General features: G+C 37.8%; 2 protein-coding genes across 3 annotated transcripts; one reads left to right on the forward strand and one right to left on the reverse strand.

The window, feature by feature from the left end:
- Positions 1–3,313: 3,313 nt before the first annotated feature.
- On the forward strand, positions 3,314–4,342 carry Smp_041880 (putative peptide (allatostatin/somatostatin)-like receptor; the record flags this gene model as incomplete). The annotated part of the gene is made up of 1 exon (XM_018797203.1): positions 3,314–4,342. One exon carries the CDS (start codon positions 3,314–3,316, stop codon positions 4,340–4,342), a length of 1,029 nt encoding a protein of 342 aa, XP_018652268.1.
- A 2,640-nt stretch (positions 4,343–6,982) lies between these two features.
- Positions 6,983–14,133, reverse strand: Smp_041890.1 (putative ribonuclease hi large subunit; the record flags this gene model as incomplete). Of its 2 annotated transcripts, none has more annotated exons than XM_018797205.1 (8): positions 13,814–14,133; positions 13,641–13,712; positions 13,415–13,604; positions 12,814–12,901; positions 12,076–12,213; positions 11,100–11,190; positions 8,901–9,024; positions 6,983–7,254 (listed from the first exon to the last, which is right to left on the reverse strand). In XM_018797205.1, the coding sequence occupies exons 3-8, from the start codon at positions 13,492–13,494 to the stop codon at positions 7,062–7,064; spliced, it is 714 nt and encodes a 237-aa protein (XP_018652269.1). In that variant the 5' UTR covers positions 13,495–13,604; positions 13,641–13,712; positions 13,814–14,133. The 2 variants fall into 2 exon arrangements, with proteins under 2 accessions (XP_018652269.1, XP_018652270.1); XM_018797204.1 differs by having other exon boundaries at positions 7,062–7,254; positions 13,415–13,541.
- Between the last annotated feature and the right edge of the window lie 13,248 nt (positions 14,134–27,381).

Here is a 27,381-nt window from a genome sequence, read left to right on the forward strand (position 1 = left end):
GAAGCAGGATCGATAAGTACTCAAGACTGCTCGTACGGTTTTCGTGTGTCACTGTTGCAATCGATAATTCGCTGCTTTCTGATTGGCGGTCTTATCACGTCTTACATTAACTGGGCATCCACTCGGCCACAAGATATAACAAATTATCATTTGATCAAATCAAACCAATCAACTTTGATCCAACATGGAGTAATGAATGATATGAAAGTGATTATTAATATTTTCTTTTGATTTGTATCTATGACCTACAAATTCTTTATTAGTGAGCTGGTAGCTTTGAGAATATATCTTAAGTCATTTAAATTGTTTACCTTCTGTCACATAAAACAGTATCGTGTCAAAAAACAAATATTTTCCCGCAAGATTAGATTAAACTGACATTATTATCCAACAACTCCATTATTTTGTAAAACGATATGTCGTATACATCATTGTCTATCATGAATGAAGTTGTAAACTGATCGCGAGGAAATAGTGTATGTGGAGGAATAAAAATACAAATACTAAAATAAAGTAGTAAAGTTATTGAAGAATATTGTATAAAACCAGTTAATGATATATAAAAATAAATACACGGGTATAATCTGGACATTACTTGTTAACTAGTAGGTATAGCGTGTTCAACTGATCAATTAATCCAGGATAATGGCATATGATTAGTAATTCCAAAATATAGCATATAATTCAAAGTATTATACCACATATTGTCCAGTAATGAAAAAAAGTGTAATCCGTGGACACATATGACAATCATACTAGTTGTCTGTTCATATAGGAGCTGATTGACTAAGAACAATAATAAATAGGATAAAAGCTAGTTCGTAATTGAAATTAACCCTTTTCGTTTCAGCGACCTGGAACGCCTTGCCTGAAGGCGGTCATTATATATTTGAAGTGCCTCAGGTCGGCGACTTGTTTGTTTGTTAGCTTAACTTAGTAGTATGTGTCCCTTTAGGAGTTCTATATATTTTAAGAAACACCAAATGACGAATAACCACGCATATCGTACGTTTTTGCCTTTTAGTTAAAGAAAACCTCTGTTTTACAATGTTTGATTCCCGACCTATGGCTAGCATTAATTGATTTTCTCTCTATTTATTCAAGAGTAACACTGCATCAGGTACTTCTGACAGTATTTCGAAAGACAACCGATAATGTTCGTCAGACAACCATATCTCAAAGGTTCTTGACATGGGATGAATTCGAAAATGTCTTAAAAGATTTTCAACGTGTAAGGAAAGCATAATTATGATAAGTGAAGATAACATATGCTCACTACGTCCGCATACAAAGTAAAGAAATCCCTATTGAGTGACGTAAATATGCATTTGTTTCCCTTGAGTTCATGTTGGTTATGAAGAGAAAATTCAAGGACTTGGTACTATTAGTAAACCGTAAGGTTCTCAAATTCAATGTAACAAAGTAGGTCTAAGTTTCATAGCCGTGAGTCCATGCTTCGAGTGGCCTTACGTAGTGGAGGGTCTTTTAAGACGGTTGAAAGCCATCCGCGTACAAGATTTATGGTATATAGTATCCTACGAACTCATGACGTGTACCGCAAAAGTTCAAGGTCAAACTTAAAGAATAATTGGTTATCGATATCAATCACTGCACAAGTTAAATGAAATTATGAACTGTGAATAATAACAAGAATTATTTACAAGATAAGTCTATCTTAACCATCTTCATACACATTTGTTTAAGGATAAAAGTATGGAAGAGATAGATTACTGTAACCATACTGTCAAACAATGGCCCATGGAGTTCAATCATATATGAAGTGATAAAATTTCAGCGATCACAATAGGTTATAGTCTGATTGAATAAATAGTTAACCGAAGTTGGAAATATGAACCACTGAATCCTAGCTAAGCTTTTCAGAAGTAAGGCTCTATGTGTGTGCTCTGAAGATCCTAAGTGTTATGCCCTATGGACCTGCTAATATGTCACGTGACTAAACCGCCAATCAGAACACAGACTTATATGAGGTTGTAACTGTGCCAAATGAATGACGCATAAACCAGTACGAGGAGCTTAGAGTCAACTCTGAGTTCTTGTTGACCCACCGAGTTAGTAGCTTCTCACCTAACCCAGCCAGTTCAGCCCACAACACCAATATTAACCTCCGCTATATGAATCATATATTTCAGACACCCTTTTTTTCTATACAAACAAATCAGATTGCATCATAATATAGAATAGAAAATAACAATTATACAAGATCAGGTCAAAGGTGGCCGTGATTATGAGAGACTGTAACTAATAAATTGGGAATAACTTAAGAATAGTCAATCGTATAATAGCAGTCAAAAGGTCAAACAGAAGTTTATAATAAAAGGAATATGAATATACATATAATGTAGTTACTTACTGATTATACATTAGAGATGTATATATAATAACAGTTCACAAATAGTTCCCAGAAGTTACACATAATTTAATCTTCTTCGGATACAACACTAAATTTTACATGCTTACTTATAAAAGTACTTATTAATTTTAACTACCATTTAAAAAAAAAATAATATACGTTATATCCTATTCCAGTTCTTATGATTTTCTATTCCGAACTACTTTAATCTAAACTTCATTAATTAGCGTATATCAAATTTAAATTGGTATCATCAATGTTAGATCACTATTGAAAACCTGGAAGCCTTGGACAGCCGTTTCGTTCACACATGAGACCGAAGGTCATGTGTTCGAGTCTCGTGTGCTTGATCGTGGATAGGCACTGTCACTCAGAAAACCCATACTAGGATGAAACAGACATTTAATGCTTTTAGGTTTTCAATGATGATCTAAAATTGATTCATTTATGATCTCACTTTTAAAAAATTTGACACTCTCCACACCCCCCTATTTTTATTTTATTCTATAAAATCTTATTATTATTATTATCATCAATTTTTCTCTCCAAAAATTCAATTCAATCAATGAGTATTATTCATTTATATTCTTAAAGAAAAAAAATATATTGATCGATTGTATAGAATATTGATGAATGAAACTAATATTGATTATTGATTGATTAATATAAATAAAATAATATGAACTATTTATTATGATTATATAATATCTAATGGAATAAATAAATTTGATTGGATAAATTTTAAAGAAAGGGAAGTTTATTGATTTTTCAAGCACACTAAGTGATGAAATATATGTATTTATAAAAAAAGCACATAATTCGAAATAACTTTTGAGCATTATCACCATCATCATCATCATCATTATACACACATTAATAAACAAAAGAAACACAATTATGTTATATTAAACAACCCTATAATAATTAACAACAACAAAGAAAATGTTACATAATACTACAACTATAGATTATAGTCAGTTAGTTGGTGGTTTTCGTGCATATCTATGTCCAATTATTGCAATGATTGGTGTGATAGGAAATAGTTTCATTATATTGATTTTTTTAAAAGAAAAACCATTATCAAGATTTTCAATTTATTCAATTTTTTTAGCTATTGCTAATATGATTACATTAATAATGAATACATTTATTGATGATTTTCTTGGACGTGGTTTATATTATTTAACAAATCATCAATTCTATTTTAAATTAGATACAATTTCAAAATTTTGGTGTAAAAGTGTTGAATATCTATCGAATACAATGTATTTTACATCATCTTATTTAATTGTTATATTTTCAATAGATCGTTTATTAACTATTCATAAACCAATTAAATTCTATTCAATATATCATAAACATTGGGCTTTAATTGCATGTCTTCTTGTATATTTCATTGGAATAATTAGTAATTCACCATTATTATTTGTACAAACATTAATGATTGATATATCAAGTCGAACAAATTTTACATGTAGAATGATATCTGAACATCCAATAGCAAAATTTACAATAGCATTTGAAACAATTGTTACATTTACAATACCATTTTGTCTTGTATTATTTTTAAATATTTTCATTTGTATTGAATTATGGAAATTGAAAGTTCATCGAACAGCTTTATTACCAGCTGATTGTTCTAGGAATCGTATGGAAATGGGACGAGTTTTTGGACATTTAGCTTTGAGTACTGCATTCTTATTATTATATTTACCAATGGTATGTTTTGTATTAATACGATTGAGTCAAACTTTATCACATGTGGATAGGCATAAACCTTATGCAATGAATATTATTGATTTGTCTAGACTTTTCTCATCTGTTAAAGATATTACCTATGCAGTGAACTTCTTCCTGTATTTAATATTCTTGCGAAATTTTAGACATGGATTTCAACGTTTAATCTGTACAGTATATTGTAAAAAGGTGTCATCAGGATCATTGCATAGACCCCAAAGAACTGAAGATTGAATATACATCAATGTACTTTTTGATTAGTTAACAGATTCATATTTGTTTGGTTATTTTTTGAGTTTAAACGCTGTTATGCCAGAAATATAGCTTGTTAACAGATTCGCATAACATTGATTTTTTTGTCAAACACTATTTTCTCGATTAAATAGTTATGTTGGTGAGCTGGATTGACCAGGGCTAAGTTAGGCGGAGACAGTTCAGTGGCTTTACTTTGTCTACTAACAAATAATATTAGTAGTTAAATTAGTTGATCTAAATAGTAAAAGATCTCTGAACGAAATTATTCAAACAAGGTTTTTGTCCATCAGTTTATTTGACGAATTTGAATTTAAAAAGTATAGGACTAAAACTTGCTTTCAATGAAGTTTTAGTAAGTTGGAGATGTTTTGCCATGAATAAGATAAAAAAAAGCGGTTGATATGAGTTTTTATCTGTTCTGGTCCTTCAATTTCGATGTAAGAAATTCAGTAAAAAAGAACTTCAAGTGAAGGATGACAACAGCGGTTGAGTAGGCTTGTAACAGAATGGTTATCAAAATTTATAGCAATCCAGAGGGTGGATAGATCCTAATTATTGCATGATTTCATGATAAATCGATTTATGCATTTATGAAAACCCATAGAGTAAGACTACATATCCGAATAAAGCGATTGTCTCGTTTTATAATCATACATTGGAGTAATGTGTACATTTTAGAACCAACAATGCAAGTTATATTTTTAGAAATTATGTACATCATTTCCTGGTTTAACTATTTCTATGAAAATTACAAAAGTTTATTATAACACATCCAGTAAAAATATTGATTGTGCGTCAATAAACTTATCTCAAGTTTGTCATATCGACAACTGGAGGAACCTTTTTTGTGCAACTCGCAATCAGTCTATCAAGAGTCTTAACATGGAATAGTGATTTATTTTACGGTAAAACGCCCCTCCAATAAATGAGAAGAGATTTTCTTGTGCTAAACACATGAGTATTTTACTTCAAATTATGCATTCATTGCGAAAATCCAAGTTACTACTCAATAGGTTATAATCATGATCTCAGGTTTTGTAAGACTCTGTAAAGCATATGTTTAGTGGATGTTTTACAACAGATAAATACTGCCTTTTCGGAGATCATTTATACAACTTCTTGTTCATTTGTTTATTGTTAGAAAAGTATTGATATTTACCGTCTACTTTTATGAGACCAATCATATAAATGTTAAACTACCTTAGTTTATGTATCATAATTACACCTAGATATGTATGTCACTCGGGATGTTACGAAATAGTGTACATGCATTTTTGTCGAGCATGAACTTTATTTAACTACTGATGACCGTTGTTTGAAATTTATGTGATATATGGGTGGTAGTGAAATCCAGAAAGTGTGTTTCGTCCTATTTTGTTGAATGTGCCTGTCTGATTGATTTTCACAACTAAACTCGAATTCAGTACTTTTCATTTCAAATACCAATGTGGTATCCACTTGGTTCAGAAAACCACTAACTTTTTCAACAAGTATGGATGACAAGATTTTATTCACTGAAAATTCTCATTATATTAAAACACAATTATATGGACGAAGAATATTCTTTTCAATAACTTCTTATCAGGTTCTACAATTATAATCCCAGATTAATAATCCATAAAATTGGCCAGGTTTAAGGTAGAGCACGTCATTCAAACCTGGCCAATTTTATGGATTATTAATTTGGATTTATAATTGTAGAACATGATGAGAAATTATTGAAAAGAATATTCTTTGTTCATATAATTATGTTTTATGTATGAATGAATTAATAAGGTTTGTGACTTCTTGTTGTTGATATTGGGGACTGCAAGTGGCCGGTTTCTGTTGTCATACGTGAGTCCTGAAATGCAGGCACATCCAGCTGACAAGTACGAAATAAGACAAAATATATATTCTTTATTTCACAACAAAACATCTGAAGAAAACTTGTGACTAAAGGTTTTATCGAGGCAATCCGCTCATGGTGTAAAAATGGCAGTAGAAACTGGTCAACTGTAGTACTGACTACCAACAAATAGTAACCACAAAACCTATTAATTTGATGACTTCGGTTACATAAAATGTACTGATGACAACCGACTTAATCTGCATTTCATTACACAGCGATCCCACCCGGTTCTGAATAGTAAGATGTGAATATTAGTTCTTAGTTTTGAATAACTAATATACATGATTCACGTGTTAGATCATGTATCAATGTAAACACCCTCACGCTCTATTTAGTGAAATACTTAACACTACAATAACTGATTCTTTTGAATTAAACAAAACCGACTGAGTAAGTTTGGCACAGTTTATTGAACAAATGTTCTACTAGGTACAGTCCCCTTGAATTTTATCGATGATGAAGGGCAGTCGGATTTGTGTTCGCCCATCTTATAAACATCTGCTCACCTTAGGATGAAAAAAGCCCACTTTCACAGTTAAAGAGTCACCATCACAACAAAAATCATATGTTTGGCGTTACATCTGAAGCACAACTGCGGGGTAATTATAAGATTATCTGGTGAACAGTAAACATTCTCAGGTCAAATTCAATATTTGATAGTTTACCTAATTTTTTAGACCAGTGACATAAATCGCACACAAGGAATGTTCAAAGAAATGCAACTGGTTATTACAGAAATCGATTTTATTAGAGAAATATGATGAAACATCTATACAAAAAAATTATACATAATATATTTCATATAATTTACGTGATAGTTTGAACATGCACAAGACCAGTTCGTACAAAAAATGGTTGTCTCTGTAATGCATCAGGTGTGGATGATTTCGATTGAGCATTATTGAAAAAATTCGATAGTTTGCAAGTACCTTTTGAATGTTCGCGTTTTCGTGCAAGTTTTTTAGCTTGAAGCACTTCTTCGTGTGTTTCGTCATCTTCCCTATTGTAGTTTTTCAAAAAAATGATCAGAAAATACTTTTACTTTTAATAAAAAATAATCCAACGAAAGAATCGGAGAATTTTCATTTCTACAAAGCCTGTTACTTTAGAAATACGTTGAAACATTTAGACGAACAGTCATATTAGGATTTTTACCATAGAAATCCATTGAGGTTTTTTATTGACATGTATTCCAATTTCACGAATTGAAACAAACACTATTGTTATGTAGCCCGAAAGTCTTGGGTGGTGAATAGTTTAATAACAGGACAAAAGTCATGTTTAAAGGCCTTTATTTTTTAATGGTTGTCTTTGAAAGATTTGAGCTTCTCCTGGAATTCTATTGCAAACTATACGCCCGACAACCACGACCATTGATTGGAGATGCTGGGTAACACGTCTTGGAGTCAGTGTTTCTTTGCTAAGTCCTGAGCTGTAATGTTTAGTCCATAAATGTACCCCCACTTTTTTCAAACTATATTCACCAATATTCAGTCTTTCTCACTATGCTATGATAATTTCGAATCTCACTCTATCCACCTAGGTAGTTTTATCCCACTGTAATGATATCGTATGGAAACTTGGGCTAGTGAACATGTGGATCATAACTGACAAAGAATTTTATCTTCAAAAGAGTAGACTATCCTACGAGATTATATTTATTTTTTAATTACAAAATTATCATCATATTTTAAATAAAAATTTTATTTTAAGAAAGACAAATTTGTACCAATTACAGCACTACTGTTTAAAGATGAAGAATTAAGAATGGATTTGAAACTGAGTGTTACACATTTTCAATATTCCATATACCTAACAAAATTATGTATAATCAACATTTTATAAAGAGATAAACTTTAGAAATCTGCCATTCTACGTTGTTACTTTACTTGATAGCTCTTGGAGTTAGCAGAGTAACATTATTTACAGCGATTTTTGTTTCAAAATAACTTAAGCAAACAAATTTATGTATATGATAATTCATGATGATGAAATGATGAATGAAAAGACTCGCAGTTGAGGAAAAAATTAAATATTTTCCTTGAATTTCCATAATCTAAAACAACAAACTAGTTTAAATTCAACAAACGGATACAGTAGCAAACATCGAACTAATCACGCGAGCAATCCAATCGGTGGAGAGACTATAATTTATGGACGACCTATAAGAGACAGTGTCCCTGAGGAACTTCAACCACTAACTACGGTGAAAATAGCGTTATAAACTGGTGCGAGGAATTGAGATTATGGGCTAGAGTTCGGTATTGAAGTTAAAGTTGTCATCACGAACTGATATCAACTATAATGTCAAAATGCCATTTAGCCATACGAATGAATGAATTTCGCGCACAGATACACGAGTAGCTACCTTAATCTGATTGGTTTGTCTATAAATTGTGGTCCCGCCAGTGAACTTATTTTAAATTTAAAGCCAAAAAATATTCAGTGTTACTGTCTCAAAATATTATAAGTGGACAGATGTTTTAGCTGGGGTTAACTTCGATGAAGTCAACTTCTAGTCAGCAATTGATCACAGATAATGTGATATTTACTGCTTTTTAGAATATTTAAAACGTCTGAAATTATTCTATTTGGAAGATGAAGGCATATACACTTAGTATGGCGAGAAACTTTATGAAAACTTACCACCTAACTGATACACCATGTTGGTCTAATAGAGAAGATGAGGTTGACCAACTAGATCTCACAAGAGATGGGAAGCCAAAAACTGGATCCATACATGCACGTAAATAACTTTTAGTAACGGGATCTGAGTAAAAATTTCGAAAAAAAATCACATGAATTTCAGAATAACAGCAAACCTATTAAAACAAAATACAAATACTTTAAACTAATATTGTAGGTGGTACCAAAGAAGGCATTTTTCGTTGCTCTTGTTTCGTATGTATACGTTCTTTGTCGTGGACGTTCCCATTTCTCAATAATATACATCATGACGAAGTACTTTTATTAATCGCCCAACAGCTTTGAAAAAGTTTAGACTTTTGGTTAATAGATGAAATATGAACTTACCGTATTTAGAATAAAGGAAGGTGTTCATAAAGCTATTGGTTCCAATAACTGTTAGTTACCTTCTCATGTGTAGGAAAAGTGGAACCGGGAAATAAAGGGTGAAGGTTTTAACCACGAAAGGAATGGAAGAAAGTATTTAACCGAAAGACAGCCAAAGTTAATGCTTTTGGATTTAAAGCTGGAGGCTCAGTGGATTTGCAAACGTCTTTTAGTTCATTGGTATCAACGTCATCGTCCACGTTGTTATTCTTGACGTTGAACACTTTGTTAGGTAAGTCACTCTTCTGTTTTTGATGGATTAGCGTTGCATTCAACTCCACATTCACATGCTAATGGGGATAATTTTGACGCCAAACACATCCGTCCCTAGACTTGTCTGCATATTTGTCAGGGACATTGGACTAATAGTTGCTGCAATAGGTAGTTTGCTTGTAGATGATAACACGAAAAGTAGTCAGATGAGGAGGTAACCAAGGCATCGTTACACAAAGTACGTGCCGTATTACTAGAAATGGCCTCAGAATACCCATTTGACAAATCTGTTAAAGATCAAATTATTCTTTTCGGTCAATTTAGGTTTCATAGACAGACAAATTGTTTTCGGCAATCATATTTCATAGATTGTTGTTAGAAAGCAACTATTCTTCAACAAGCACTGTACGCTAGTGGGTTTTGAATATTTACACGAGTGTGCTTGATCTTGTACAAATATTATTTTCTATTTTATGGCGTGATGTGATCTGTCTGTCTAGTATATAAACCGAGTATGTTTAAAATAAATGATTTGCACAGCAGAAGCTTTGATTAGTGTTTTGAACTCAACTGGAAGGGCTGGGCGGATAAAGGACCAATAAGGACGCTAGGCTGCTCATACAGGTCGAACGTCATTGTTTCGGCACAGCGTTAAGATAGGAAGAGTCGAGTTCCGATTGGTGGATAAGTCACGTGATAAAAAGCCGGACATAAAATCAGAACAAATCGGCAACGGTCTTTTTTAAATTCACAACAGTATTATAATTAATTGATCGACCGATTTCCTATTTCTTGTGTGAACACTGTACATCCACACCGACATAAGTAATGGTTTTGATCAAATAATTTTCATAAATTTCAACATTACAATCAAAGCTAAATGGGTTTTATGAAATCCAACGAATCAAGTTACAACAATAGGTGATCCACAAACAATTAAAAAACTTGTGAATATCGCTGACAAATTTAAGTCCACCTAGCTCCGCATGGGATACTTAATTACACTACTTTGAAACCAATGATCTTTTTAAAGTTTATGGCAGTAAGTGAACTAATGTCGATTAATTATTGGCCAAAAATAATAAATAAACTTAAGATTTAGAGAAAACACAACTGCATGTCAACAGTGAGATTACTTCTAAACCACGTCGAAGATCAGAGTTATTCAACAGTTTACTGGCCTTGTTATGGCAGCTTAATTGACTTAACAAAATGGTCAGATAATCGAACATACAGATTACTGACACAGCAAATGTCTTAATTTTAACTGAATGGATTTCATAATGAAGCACAGTCCAGCCAAACCGAACGCAATTATATATGATGGACCTTAAGGTATAGTTTATTGAGCCGAAATATTAAATCCTGATAAGTTATTTCTTGTCAGTTAATGAACAAACAAGAAATGAAAATCATAAGATGATAACGTGTGTCCGTTGCAACAAATATAACAATCAATTAAAACAATAATTGACTAAATGTATTCTTACTTGATGGGGAGTAAAATTTAAATATAACAAATTTTGTCTTTAATATATGACATAAAATATGAAAACTTACCACCTGGATAGCCAGAACCAAGACCAGTGCCTTCGGGTACACTACCACGTTCTTCTTTAGGCCACATTTGAAGAACTCGATCACGAGTAACCTGAATTCATTGAAATATTATTTAGACTATCAAAAAACGCCTTTTTTAGTTCCACGCTATAATTATTCATATAATGTCTAAATAACGAGTACCAATTTATTCTAAGCCAAATAAATGAGTAATTCGAGTGGTGGTAGATGAAAGTCAGATTCGCATTATATAGAGGTGCAACAATATTTAAGCATAAGACAACACTATAGAAACAAGTGTTCATTATCATATATGTGTTCAACATGTTTGGTCATGTTATTTCGTCTCCGATTATAAGTTCCTAGTATGCAACGAACTTGGGTGATGTTAAGACATGTTACGAACATTTTGAGGTCTCAAATTTTAATGGAGGGATTGATTGTTGTTCACTTGTTGGTTCGTTCAAGCATTAATAAAATGAAATGAGCAGATAAATCATTGAATATTTGTAGCCTGGTACATACAGTCTCACAGTGTAATAAAAGAGGTGTCAAATAATTATACTTGTGAGTCATATTTAAGTCAGTGCTGTACAAGTAGGTGTGGTATCTGTATGAACTAATTATTCTTCTGCACTTGATCGCCCGGCTGATTTCGAATTCCAAATACAATACATTCGTTTGTGCTGATCTAGTTCTGTCCGGTTTGAAATGAGCTGTTTCGGGAATTCCTAGTTAGTACAATAATTCGAATACTTTTAATTATCATTGTTGAGCAAAATAATTTGACTGCTAATTTAATTACAGAATGACACATTCATACGCAAACTACTAATATTACTAAGTTTTTATAGAATGGATAGGGTCAAAAAATAACTCATAGGAAATGAAAGTTGAAATGAATTCGTTCACACACAAGCACACACAGAACAACGAAAATTTCGATGTTATTTTAGAAAAAAATAAATAGACTTACTTTTGCAAAGATACTAGCAGCACTCACAATTGGATAAGTATCATCAGCTTTGCTTTCAACACGTATTTTTAATTGAGGAAAAAGATTTTGCAGTTTAGTTTCATAATGTTCAGCTTTGCCAACAGTATCAACGTAAACCTGATTGATTGAAATACATATACAAATGAACAACATAAAGCAATAGATTAATTAAGGAAAAACATGATTCGCTATCAGTAACTATCGCTGTAAAGTAATAAAGAATTTGACAATCCTTCTAGAACCACGTTACGTGAGCTTATCCTTATTTTTTAATAACATAGTAGGGCCTATGCAGGAGAAAAGCACATTGATTAAACGATTACACAAAGTATATTATCCTGAATACTGAAGAGATCATACAAGTTAGACTTCTAATACTTCACAAGTCAGCTATACAAAATGAAATGCAACTCAGTAACCACGTTAAGTTGATTATCTCAAAAGTAGGTGAAACCAAATGTAAGCTGTTGGAAAAATCTTTTAATGCTCACATTAGAGATAAAACAGGTCTGTTCTTCAACAGAGTAACTTAAATTAAAATTTGCAGAAAATCTTAATTCTGCTTGGCCTTTCTGAGTTTTGACCACCAGATAGTGTGATGACCTAGTCCGGAAGAAAAACGGACACGCAAATCACCGAAAGATGTAATGAAAATAAAAAGGGTAAAACAATAAATGGATTGTTTATGGTAGTTACAATGTGAATTATATTTCTTACCTCAACTAAATTTACTCCACTGTCAAGAACTGATTGAATAAGCTGTATGGCTGAATCATGAGATATAACATTTAGACTAGTTTTCGACCTGATAACAAAGAAAAACAATCTAAGTGAAATAGTTCAATGCGAAGTAAAACTATTTTAGAAATTTAATGTGATGCATTAACAGCAGTTGATAAAATACTGGCGAATGATTTTTAGATTGCTAGTTGCTGCATAACATTTTGACTAGGAAAGATAGTTTATGAAGGTAGACGATGTGCATAAGTATTCTCATTTTTTCATTTAGTCAATTTCCTCTTGTTTTGTTGCTGTAGTGTTGCGAATTCAGTTGATGTATATTTACACAACGTTCTATGTTGCTTATGGCCGAACACGTGGAAGGTAATGAATATTATTTTGAATTTTTAAAAGTGATCAGTTTGGATCCATCAAACAATTTCTTCCCACAAGATCTTATTACTAAAATATTAAAGGACATATTACCTAGTGTTGAACAACAAAATACCGATTGTCTTTTGTGGATCGCAGCCATGACATCCCACCTCTCGAACATGATTAAGGCAAAATGAAACTGATAACTGGATAATATACTCACTTATCTAGCATTTTCTCGGTAATGTATACAGGACTAATGACATGGACGACCGCTGATATCCAATCACATTTATTCAACATTTCTTTAAGAAGTTTCTCCCGTTGATTTTCATTTAATGTCTTTGAATCTGTATTTCAGTGAAACAGAAAGGTGGAACTAAATAATTAAAAATTAATAAATATGGATGATACTGATCGGTGTTGATACATTACATATGAATACTTACCAGCAAGTCCAATAGTTTCTAATTCATTCAACTGGCTTATTGGTGACAAGGCACATGCATATACCATAGGGCCTAAACATTAAATAGAAAGAGAAAAAGAAAGTATTCAAATTTATTAGATATTATTACTTTCATAGCTAGTGATTTAAGGACGTAATAATCCACTTACTCACCAAGGACTGGACCTCTACCAGCTTCATCAATTCCAAGCATACATTGATTTGACTTAGTAAATGTTGTCAAAAGATCCAAGAAGTCAAATTTGGAGTTTTTCTTGCAATTAGATGCTGCTTCTGACAAGCTTGTTTCATATCTAGTCACAGCTTTTGGTGAACTGCCAGACGCAGAATCATTAAGTTTCAGTAAAGGTTCATCACTAAATTCAGTGTCCGATGTCTCCTAAAATACAGACAGATGACTGTTAGGAAGGCAAAAAAGCGATTATTATGAATATGCTAACACAGAAGCAACTGGCCACAAAGGTTCCGAAAATATTGTTTCCAAATGTAACTTGGTCACCGAACTCAGGTTCCAGAACTTATTTCGTTCACGTTTTAAGGCTGGTGACACTACACAGTTTTGCTCAGACGAAGGTGGAACAACAGTTCGAACTCGAGATATAATAGTTGCGATTCTACTGCTTTTATTACTATGAGATCCCTCCAGCATTTAATGTATGTGATGCCTGTTAAATTACGAGTTTGAATTGCTAATTTAAAATTGCTATAAAGCATCAACTATAGTTTCTACCGAAATCCATTGCAACGCGTTGTTTAAGATGTTCACTTATGACTTAAGGGTCACCAACGACGCACAAAACGTAAGGTTTTTTGTATGTTTGTCTATTCCTTTGAATAGACTTACAGATATTCCCCCATAGGAGTAGGGAAGTTACTCAATGGATTATAGCCGCGTAAAAATCCGATGAGTTATCTGTGAGACAAGAGCTTTCAGGTCTAACTTACATTTCTAATAGTTCGAGAACTAATTAGTTCTCGTCACATTAATATGACTTTGAGCCAAGTGATAATACTATGTAGACACCAATCACTTAATGAGACTTTACTTTATACTCTGGTACTTAGGAGCACTTTAGTTATGCAGATATTGATAGCTGGAAGACCTACATTGCGGATGGGATAAAGTATGTACAGTTCGGACTTACTTAGTTTGAGGAACATCGCTTAACCGAAATCCTTGTTCTAAATTTACAGACCCGAGTTCAATCACCACCGACAAATTAGATGGAGTTAAATGTAGAATAGCAGTCTGAACAATAAACGTGGATACTCAGCTGGTGAAGTATTGAAGAGGTGATTAAAATATGCTAACGTATGTACAACCACTTCCTACCACGAAACGCGATGTTGGCGTAGAAGTAGACTGGAGAGGAGCAAGAGGCTACCTTAATTATGGCTAAGAATAAGCCCGCATTTTATCATTGAGACGTTTGCATTTTGGCAGGCTCGCCAAATATTTAACGGGCATATTATACCGCGGGATAATACTACACCTTGAAGTGAGAAGAGGAACTGTCAAGTACACAAGTCTTTGTATTTTTAACTAATGAGAATTATACAAGGTTTCAATATATACGGAATGTTCACACTATCCGACTTCTCCACATAGCCAGTGGCAGTCCACTAGCATTCAAAACAAGCTCATATGCTGAAGTCCACGTTTTCCAATCCCCCCAATTCGGTGAAAACTTTATCGATTTTAGGGAATCTTCAATGTGAACCTGTCAAGAAATGCGGCTAAAAGCCCAAAACTGCCCATGGTCTAAGGATTCTCCCTCAAAATTCATGTTATTTTGAGGAAATTTCTAAAATTTTCGTGGAAATTACGGAATTCAGGAAGCTGTCCAGCCTGACAAGCTAATTAAGAATCTTCACAGACATCAATGAGAGGACTCGAAATAAATTATTCAAATAGATAGCCATTTTACCGGCATATCTACTTTCAAAGAGTAGCGGTGACTATATTTCAAACACCGTGCACAAACTTAGCACTATAGTGCGAAAATGTAGGGGAAAATCGACAATTCGTCCGAAATTTAAGGGGAAATAGACAATACGTCGGATATTTAGGGGAAAAATCCACAATTTAAATTGTGGATGTCGCTAATTAGCGACATTTGAAACAGAGCGACATAAAGGGGAAATTCTGCTTAATTTCCCCCAAGACAAGCGAAAAAGCAGACATTTCGGCGCATTTCCGCATTATTTCCCCCCTCATTTTCCAATGCACTTCCCCCTTTATTTTCCCTTTGTTCGCTTTTATTTCGGCACGGTAAAAAGTCAGACCCTCCCAAAGTCGCCCGCCGTCCGGTTTCAATGACCTTGAACGGCCTGGCGAGAGGCGGTCATTCCGTATTTCAACGTCTGCCGGTCTGTTGGGTGTCCGTTGAGGTGCAAGAATATCAGGTTTTCTCATATGTAAATGGTCTTTCACTGCAGCAAAACCACAAAATCATTACGAAGAACATTGATTTAGCTCTTTCTGTCTTCTAGTGCACACGTTGGACCAATTGTTGCTTCGTAACCTCACAGTCTGCCCACCTTGGGGAAGCGTGTTTTCGGTTTGGGTAAATCTCAGGAATAATTTTGTTGGATGGGCCTCCTGTTCCATTTTTCTGGGAGCGAAAGGAATTGCAGGCAGATGATCTGGATAAGTTGTGACATACATGTGTCTGTAGTGACCGGCCAGTCTCGATAAGAACACGATTGGAATAACGGAAACAATTATTATTATTGTAACCAATTGTACCAGAGATTGTTTTACTGTATTTGTTTAACTGTATCAGTTTCACTTCTTGTTCCGCTATCCGCCTTGTTTGGTTCGAGCTTGCTCACGCACTGCTTATTCGCTTGTACTCTTTGGCACGTCTCGGTATTATTTCGATACCACGAGATCGCCAATAAATATACTTGATCTGGACTAGTAAAGCCTTCTGATTTACGGGCTATCAAGGGAACCAAGTCGTTTTTGGACACGTAATCGAATAGTAGTGGTGATCATAGTCCGTCCACGACTCGACATCCACTACAACTGGTGAGCCGTATTTGGAACACGCAATACAGCTGGTAACCCAATCCATCGAGCACAAGTCAAACTTGGCCAATTCTCCAAACCAGATCAATCCGGTGAGTCTATTTATCTATCCACATCTGTTGCATATATTCGTATTGATATTTTTCAATATATAATATTTTGGCAACTTAATATGGTAGATAACGATAAGAATAACATAAATATGATAGACTCCGAGATACAGGTTATCAGTTTTCGACCGGTTCCTTTCATCCCTCATGATCCAGAAGTCTGGTTCGCGGCACTGGAATCTCAATTTGAGATCCGCCGCATAACCAGTCAAAGGCAGAAGTACGCCTACGCTTTGGAATCATTGCCCGGGGATCACCTAACCGCTGTCCGTGAGGTTGTCCTCAATCCGAACGTTCCAAACGTTTATGACCGTCTTAAGGATGCCATCCTTCGACATTTCCTCCCATCAAGAGAGGAACGATTGAGGACACTATTAGCACGTCACCCTATGGGTGATGCTAAGCCGAGCCACCACCTCACGCGCCTGCAATCCCTTGCAGCAAACATGACAGCTGACTCTGAGATAGTCAAAGAGTTGTGGCTCGAAGCCTTACCAGTCAGTATCCAGCCAACCTTTACGGCTCTGCTCGAGGACACCCCGCTCAACAAGGTGGCCCTCATAGCAGATAAGATTCTAGCACGAGTTAACACCAAAGACGACTATTTGGTTGCTAGTACTTCCCGTTCTAACGTTGATCTCGATGCTAGACGACCTCCGGCTCATGGGGATAGGGACAGATGTATCCATACTCGTCTCAGTTTCCGAGACCGCACAAATGTGCCAGCCCCCTACGCCCCCCGACCCAGGTCACAATCTCGTAAGGCCGTAACGACTCGCCCCAAGCGAGCATCTTCCAAGCCACGCCAGAAGGCGGTTTCGGAAGCGAGTCCAGGTTGGTGCTGGTTTCACCGTGCTTTCGGAGCCGGTGCCCGTCATTGTCGAGCTCCCTGCTCATACAAGGCGGGAAACTCCTCAGCCGGCGAGTAAATGCGGCCGTACTCGCCGGCACTTCACCTCAGGTTGGCCGTTTATTTTACGTGCACGATTATCGCACCAACGCTAGGTACCTTGTGGATACGGGTGCCCAAGTTTCTGTCGTACCTATCGGTAACAGTAAGTCTCAAGCCACTATGCTTCGACTACGCGCTGCGAATGGCTCAGTCATTCCCACCTATGGTACACGACAACTCACGGTCAACCTGAGCAACCGACGACAGTATCTGTGGACGTTCATCATTGCCGATGTTCCCACAGCTATACTCGGTATCGATTTCCTACAGCACTATGAATTGCTAGTCGATTCACGTAGGCTGCAGCTAATTGATACTTCGTCGAACAGCAACTTTATGGGCTCTAAAGCCCACACAAACGCGTACCGAATCACAGGTGTATTTCATTCGCGTGACGATTTATTCCACGCTTTATTTCAGAAATTCCCCAAATTAACTAAACCTCTCGAGGAGACTCCATCGGTGACCAATCGTGTGGTACACCACATAGTCACCCGCGGACCACCAGTCACGGCAAGACCTCGCCGACTGGCACCGGACAAATTAGCTTTCGCTAAACGTGAGTTTGACAATTTACTAGCTACTGGTATTATTCGTCCTTCTCACAGTCCTTGGGCCTCACCTCTCCACATGGTTCGAAAAAAGGATGGGGTTAGTTGGAGACCATGCGGAGACTACCGAGCGTTAAACACAGCTACACGTTTCGATAGCTATCCCATCCCCCACATACATGACATCACGGCATCACTCAAGGGCACGACAATTTTTCCAAGATCGATCTGGTACGAGCATATCACCAGATCCCAGTCGCTCTTGAAGATATAGAGAAAACTGCTATCACGACTCCTTTCGGTTTATTTGAGTTCCTACGAATGCCATTTGGATTACGGAATGCTGCTCAAACTTTCCAAAGGTTTATCGATAGCATTGTACGAGACCTAGATTTTGTTCACGTCTATATTGATGACCTGCTAATCGCATCATCAAACGTAGATGAACATTATCAACACCTGACGCTACTATTCCAGCGCCTTTCGGATAATGGAATAATAGTCAACCCCGACAAGTGTGAACTCGGGAAGAAGGAAATAAAATTCTTAGGTCATGTTATTAAGCATGAGGGTATTCTACCTTGTGAGGATAAAGTACGTACTATAATGGAGTACACTGTACCGTCCACACTCAAGGAACTGAAGTCATTTCTCGGTTTGGTCAACTTCTACCGACGCTTCATTTCGCACGCGGCAGAACAGTTACGACCGTTAACCGATTTACTTCGCGGTAATCCACGCAAACTGGAATGGAACGACGCCGCACGTACTGCATTTTCAGATATCAAAACGGCCCTAGCTCAAGCCACACTTCTCGTGCATCCTGACCCATCAGCCACGCTTAGTATAGCGGTTGATGCATCGGATTTCGCCATAGGAGCCGTTATGCAACAGAATATCTCCGGTAGTTGGCAGCCCCTCGAATTTTTCTCACGACGCCTCACTCCCACGGAGACGAGATATAGCGCTTTTGGTCGCGAACTGCTAGCAGCCTACTGCGCCATCAAACATTTCCGGCACGCTGTAGAAGGTCGTAAGTTCATCTTATTCACCGACTATAAGCCCTTAACGTATGCTCTGCATACCAAGTCTGACCGCTACTCACCACGAGAGTGCAGACATTTGGACTATATCTCCCAGTTCACGACAGACCTTCGTCACGTCAAAGGCGAGTCGAACTGTGTTGCTGATGCTTTATCACGTATCCAACTTAATGCAGTTACTTTGCCAATGCTTGACCTACCTGCTATAGCCGCCGCCCAAGCAAACGATACTTCATGCACGGAAGCACAACATTCTACGTCCCTTCAGTGCCGGGAAGTACCCCTAGCTACTAGCTCAGGTACTATCCTATGCGATACTTCTACGGGCCTCCCTCGACCCATCGTACCCTCCGCTTATAGCCGTCTCGTCTTTGATGCCCTTCATGGTCTATCTCATCCTGGTATCGCAGCCACACTACGCCTCATCGCTGCACGATACGTCTGGCCGTCAATGAATAAAGATGTCCGTATGTGGGTAAAACAATGTTTACAATGTCAACGATCAAAAGTGCACAGGCACGTAGCTGCCCCTATTGGCACTTTCGCTACGCCTGATGCTCGCTTCGATCACGTTCACATAGACATTGTAGGACCATTACCACCATCGCACGGGTATGATCACATACTCACATGCATTGATCGTTTCACAAGTTGGCCCGAAGCTATTCCCATCACGTCTATTACGGCGGAGACAGTCGCTCACCGCTTCGTAGAACGATGGATAGCTATGTACGGTTGTCCCTCGACTGTCACGACTGACCGAGGACAACAATTTGAGTCCGCATTATTCTCCTCACTAACACGGCTGCTTGGTACGGAACGCATACGCACTACCGCCTACCATCCAGCATCAAACGGTTTAGTTGAGCGGTTTCATCGCCAACTTAAAAGTGCTCTTCGAGCACACGAAAACAACAATTGGTACGAAACCCTTCCGCTCGTCCTCCTGGGAATCAGAACGAGTCTAAAGGCAGATATTCAATGTTCCGCCGCTGAACTTGTTTACGGCACGACATTGCGTCTGCCTGGGGAATTTTTCACACCACGGAGCAGCACTAAGTTCGGCGAATCAGACTACGTCCAACGACTGTCTGCATTCATGCGAACACTGACTCTGGTGTCAACTCGTATACAACATCGACAGGTCGCTCTCCCTCGAGAGTTATCTACCTGTTCACATGTTTTCATACGAGTAGATTCGGTACGCAAACCTCTACAACAGCCTTACGAAGGACCTTTTCACGTGATTTCCCGTCACGAAAAGACCTTCAAGGTTGATCGACGTGGCCGCATCGAAACAGTCAGCATTGATCGTCTCAAGCCAGCACACGTCGATGACAATGCTATACCTGATAAGCCGAGACCCAATGTTAGACCCATCAGAGCTTCTAGCGGGATTTCTACATCTACTTCGGATCCCACGCTAGATGCACCTGAGACCTCATTCTCACGTCCCAGTCAACAGCACGTGTCATCTGCCCCGTCTACGGGCGAGACTTCCGTCTCACGTCCAGACCTGCAGACCACACCGCCCTTGACTGTGGATGAGATTGCAGGCTCACGAGGTTCGAACGAGACTAGCGTCTCACGTTCTGGTCGCCGAGTACGCTTACCCGTACGCTTTCTCGACTAACCTCATAACCAACTACGGATACAGTATAGGAATCTACCCCTATACTACACGAAAGCTACACTTTTCTCTTTTTCTTTCATTTTTTTGTTTACCCCGAGCCTACGCCTCTGACCATCGCTGTTCTGGTATCGTCGACTTTAGTCAATCTTGGCGAAAGCTGGCCTGATCACCCACGCTATAGTCAACGCACTCAGTCGATCTCTCTGACTCCAAATACGTATGATATACATTTGGTCCCGAACATGGTTATCCTGGTCGCATCTAGTTCCTTGGCTCAATCTGGTTTCGTCCTACGTCTGCAGCGTTTCTGGTCCGGACCTCTACGAACGCAACCTTCAGATTCTGGATACAAACCACTCTGGTGTAGCATGCTAACCCAAGCAATCAATACAGTACGTTTCCTCCTGGTACCGTTCTACGTCAAAGACTTTTGGTGGCAACTCGAGGATCAACGATCACTTCCTGTTCTGCCAACGCCTTCGTCCTACAATTGCACGTTTCGCGATCAGTCCCACGAACGAAACCGCTACGTATCGAAAGTGTAAACCCTTTCTAGCGGGGGGCTCCTGTAGTGGCCGGCCAGTCTCGATAAGAACACGATTGGAATAACGGAAACAATTATTATTATTGTAACCAATTGTACCAGAGATTGTTTTACTGTATTTGTTTAACTGTATCAGTTTCACTTCTTGTTCCGCTATCCGCCTTGTTTGGTTCGAGCTTGCTCACGCACTGCTTATTCGCTTGTACTCTTTGGCACGTCTCGGTATTATTTCGATACCACGAGATCGCCAATAAATATACTTGATCTGGACTAGTAAAGCCTTCTGATTTACGGGCTATCAAGGGAACCAAGTCGTTTTTGGACACGTAATCGAATAGTAGTGGTGATCATAGTCCGTCCACGACTCGACATCCACTACATGTCCTTGTTGTCATATGCTACTGGCATACATGGGAAGACGAACTCTTACACGTCAGCTCCATCAAACGCAAATTAAAAAGAATATAGTTCATCATATTCTCAAACATCGCAGTCGATGGAAGATAGATAGCACTCATATCTTCCCCGATAACAACAATTTTACTACCCAGACTACGCAAACAGTATGTACAGATTCAACGAAGCCAATTTTTAGTTAGGAATCATCAATAAGTGGGTAAGACTGCGGTTTCTCTAGCGCTTATCTTTGAGTAGTATTCTTTACGACAGAAAATATGGATAGGGATACAGAACTGTGTGGAGATGTGGCAGGAACTATTTACTATAAAAATTTCTTTGTAGTTGTATTTTTAACTATATATCCAACTTGTAAACTGATTTTTCCTCGTCAAATATTGCTGTTTCTGTACCAGTAGTAATGTTACACCAATAAACTTTTGTCCAATTTTTATTTTCGTCTTCGTAGTTTCATGGGCAGATATACCGATAATCTTAACGGGTTACTGTTTGTGAAAATTAGAAACAACTATGTGTTTAGTTTATAAGTACCTCTATCGTCATGAAAACGTGTAGTACTGCATCAGTTAAGACGTTTCGTTAGAGCGTTGAGTTGTGTACATAATTTTCTCCACTATGACAGTATATTCCGAGGAATACTTGAAGCGGTATTGTTCTCTAAACACATAATCTTCGAAGCCAAGCATATGATGACTAAAAAGATGTATGTTCGACATGTAACACTTAGGGAAGGTTGGTAATGGTGGATGTGAAGACATTCATTCAATCGGATGACGTGGCTCAACCTTGCAGATGTGGTCACTATGTGTAAATTATTACTAAGTATCATTGTTAATCGTCACGATACGATAAGTCAGTGTGGACAGTGATTGGACGTCCGCGTAAGATCTTACAGTTTAGGCAATTACATGACAAATCCACCGTTTTTGGATTAGGTCTATTATCAACGTAGTATCGGTACCGAACTAAACTATAATTATACATACTAACAAGATATATAATGCAAAAGACTGATTATAATTGTTATGTATATATATATAATTTCATTAGATGAATAAACGTAGCATCAGTCAATATAAAACATAGTTATCGTCAACTTATAAATTGTCTCTCCAAATAATCTACCATATTCAGAAATTCGCATAGACGTGATTATTAGAAAATTTCCAGCCTTTCAATTAGTTAACAGAAACCATAGATTGTATACGAGGAAACGTATGAGGACCTTCTCAGCTTTATGCAACTCCGGAAAACAACAATTCAATCCTGAAACAAAAAGTTTAACTTCGTTATCGGTATCAAATTCAATAAGTAAATGAAATCTCAGTACCTGTAAGTTTCTTACTCGTTGTAAAGAAGGCGCTTCATTTTCTAACCCTCCCAGAATTTCATCAAGTTACTGGGTGTTGACAAACAAACTGCAGACACTAAACAAACGGATTTGAAAACTCACATTAGTGATATGAAATCTGAGATGGATCCCATTACGACATTCATAATACTGTCAGCGATTCATTGTTCACATATAATAATGAAATAACTGGTAAGCACTATTTAGATATTACTCGTCAACATGAATAAAACTTTTTTTATGATTCGGTCGGTGATTGCGGATTCTGTTAACAGAAATCTATATGTTAACCCTATGACAGACACATCATAAACTAGTATTAATTACGACATGCTCAAAACAAAACACCCATTGCTTTACCTATGAAGAATATTTGGCTAATTTATGTGAAACACAGTAATGTTACAGACTAACTTACTCACTTGCACCTGTTACCTCTCGTGGAGGAGCATAGGCCACACACCAGCACTCTCTATTCAACCCTGTCCTGGGCGATCCTTTCCAGCTAACATTCATCCTTTTCATATCTGCTTCTATTTCCCAGCGTTATGTGTTCTTTGACCTCCCACTTTTCCATTTCCCTCCACGATTCCAAGTAAGGGCTTGCCTCGTGATGCCGTTTGGTGATTTCCTTAATGTATGTCTGATCCCTATCCAACGTCTTTTCCTAATTTCCTACTCAGATGGAAGCTAGTTTGTCCTCTCCTATAAAATGCTGTTGCTGATAGTATCCGGCCAGTGAGTGTTGAGTATTTTGCGTAAACAACTGTTTATAAATACTTGTACCTTCTTGACGATGGTTGTAGTAGTTCTTCACGTTTTAGCTTCATACAGTAGGACTGTCTTGACGTTCGTATTGAAGATTCTGACTTTGATGTTGGCTTTCACAAAGTTGTTTTGAGTTCCATACGTTCTTCAATTGTAGGAACGCTGTCCTTGCTTTTTCAATCCTCGCCTTTACATCTGCATCAGATCCTCCTTGTTCGTCGATGATGCTTCCCAGATACGTGGACGTTTCTACATCTTTCAGAGTTTCGCCATCAAGTGTGATTGGGTTGGTGTTGTATTTGAGAATCTTGCTTTTTCCTTTGTGTATGTTGAGGCTTATTGATGCAGAGGCTGCTGCTACATTTTTTGTCTTCGTCTGTGCTTGTTCGTGTGTATGAGATAGGAGGGCTAGATCATAAGCGAAGTCCAAATAGTCTTATTGGTTCTGAGATGTCCGTTGTATCCCGTACTCCCCCTCAGATGTCGAATTCTTCATAATCCAGCCAATCACTAGAAGGAAGAGGAATGGGGAGAGTAAACAGCGTTGTCTGACTTCGGTCCTTACTGGAAATGCGTCTGTCCTTCATGCACCACTTTGCACTGTAGTCCGTCGCATGAGTTCCACATAATGTTGACAATCTTCTTAGGAACTCCATAGTGTCGAAGAAGTCGCCATACTGTTCTTCTGTTCACACTGTCAAACGCCTTTTCATAGTCAATTAAGTTGACGTATAGTGACGAATTCCACTCAACTGGTTGTTCAACGATGATCCGTAGTGTCGCAATCTGGTCTGTGTACGACCGATCCTTACGGAATCCAGCCCGTTGATCTCGAAGTTGGGGGTCCACTGCACCCTTCATCCTGTTCAGCAACGCTCTGTTGAAAACCTTTCGTGGTACCGACAACAGCGTGATACCTTTGTAGTTCTCACATTTGCTCAGATCTCCTTTCTTTGGTATCTTGACGGGATATCCTTTTTTGCAGTCTGTCGGCACTTGTTCTTCCTTTCAAATTTTTTTGAATAGAATGTGAAACATGTTTTCAGCTACTTCAATGTTCGACTTCAATGTTTCAGCTTGTATATTGCCAGATCCTGCTTCTTTCTCATTCTTGATTTGTCTGATGGCCATCTTGACTTCTTCGACCGTTGGTGGAGTGACATCTATAGGAAGGTGAGTGTGCTTCGATGTCCGGTGGATTCATTGGAGCTGGTCTATTCAACAGTTCCTCGAAGTATTCTGCCCATCTTTTCCTCTGTTCTTGAATCTCTGAGAAAGTCTTTCCTTCTTTGTCCTTGGCTGGCCTCTCTGGTCTACTATATCAACCTGCTAGTTTCTTCGTTGTATCATGTACTTCGTATTCCCCTATCTTGCATCTTTTACCTCCGCCGTTGCTAGTTCACCCAAGTATTTTCGCTTGTCAGCTTTAGCGTTCTTCTTCACTTGCCTGTATGCTTCTGCGTAGTTTGCCTGTGTTTTGACTTTCTCTGCTCGTGTTCGACTGTTGTTAATTGCTGTCTTCTTGTTTCTCCTTTCTTGAATCTTGTCCCGGGTTTCTATAGAGATCCATTCCTTATGATGATGCGAAGTTTGAAAGCGGTAACTTTTTTCACGTGGTTAAGGTATCCTTCGACTTGTTCTTTTGTAGGCTGTTCCATTCTTAGATTATCATCCTATCTCGTATATCGGTCGCAATTTAACCCAGGATAATAATCTTGACGGACACTTACCAGTTAATACATACATATCGCGGAACTCGTCTCCTATATATCTTATAAAAAACCCCAGCGATTGACATTGACGCGTCTTTATCTCTGGACTATACTTATTGAAATATAGATTTTCCACTGACCAGTACTGCTGGAAGATCCTCCAGCTCATCCGAATCACTGTCATCAAGAAGTCTGGTGTGAGTGAAACAATCTGTGGAGCTGACGGGATGCCAATCATTAACATCTTATGAAGTCTTGGACAATAGTAAGAGTTTTTGTAGGAGTAGTTCAACTGGTCTGCCGCACACTCCACATCGATCAGACTATCCCACTCTCCATGGCCTGTGACGATCGGTTCACCAAACGAGGCGGAAGTCCTCAAAGAATTCTATCTCTTGAATATCCGCAAGTCGCCAGGCCCAGGTGACTTACCTGTGGCCACTTTTAAAGATGGTGGTGGCTTTGTGGTTGAGAAACCAACTGAGTTGTTTACAAATGTCTGGCAGTTAGAGAGTGTTCCGACATCATGGAATGATTCAGTGGTTATCGCTATGTTCAAGAATTGTTCACATCATTTCTGCAACCATTATCGTGGTAGAAATCTGCTTCCGATGGAACCCAAAAATTAGTTTCCGTCATACTTTATAGATTGCTCAAATCCTGAAAAAGATTTCCCCGTGAGGAGCATTCTGGTTTTCGTTCTGGTCGGGGATATATTGGCCGTACCTTAAACGTCCGCCTAACGTTAGAACACCGTCATGCTTATCACAGGCCAACAGTCCCAGTGTGTCTTGAAATTATGGCCTCCTTCGATTCGTTGGTCAAGACTGTTCTCTGGGATTGTCTGTTGGAGAAGGGTGTGCCCGAGAAGTCTATTGCCACCGTAATAGTCCTAGATAAAAACACCCCAGACAGAGTGAGGACCACCTCTATCGACTGTTCTATTCAAGCATTGAGAGTAAACAGAGTCTCGCAATCTCATTATTCTTCTTTAACTTTACCTTCGATGACGTTCTGGGAACGGCTCTGATGGATGGATGTAATAGTTATATGGATCTTTTGCGTGGAAAAAAACTTCTCAACCCTGAGTATGTGGATGATATAGTCTTACTTTGCGATGATACCTAAGCCATGTAGTTAACACTTAGTGAGTTGGCAGTCAGTACCCTAATATATGGCATTTGCTCTGCACCCTCGAAGTGCGAAGTACTTTTAGAAGACTTGTAGACCCCTGAAACAGCACTCACCCAAGGTAGTGAGCAGATTGAAGTAGTTGGGAAGTTCGTATATTCCTAGCGCATGTGTACGTGCTAGCTGTGGTGCAGGTGATGAGATCGATAGACGTCTAGTAAAAGCCAGAGTGACTCATTTTCGTTGTTCTCGTGACGTTAGTCTAGATGTAGAAGGTTGGGTCTGCAACGCGTTTGTGAAAGCAGTTTTGCTTTATGCTTGTGAGACCTGGCTTCTCCGAGTTGAGTGTGCCAGACGTGTCTCTGTGTTTGATCATCGTTGCTATTAACCACCGGCAGCACCATGTTGGTTGTGCAGTGGTTCGGAATCATGTGTTCGGGTACATAGACGATTATTCAATCGGTGTCACCATCTT

Source organism: Schistosoma mansoni, chromosome 4, assembly GCF_000237925.1.
Source record: "Schistosoma mansoni strain Puerto Rico chromosome 4, complete genome".
NCBI classification, from domain to species: domain Eukaryota; kingdom Metazoa; phylum Platyhelminthes; class Trematoda; order Strigeidida; family Schistosomatidae; genus Schistosoma; species Schistosoma mansoni.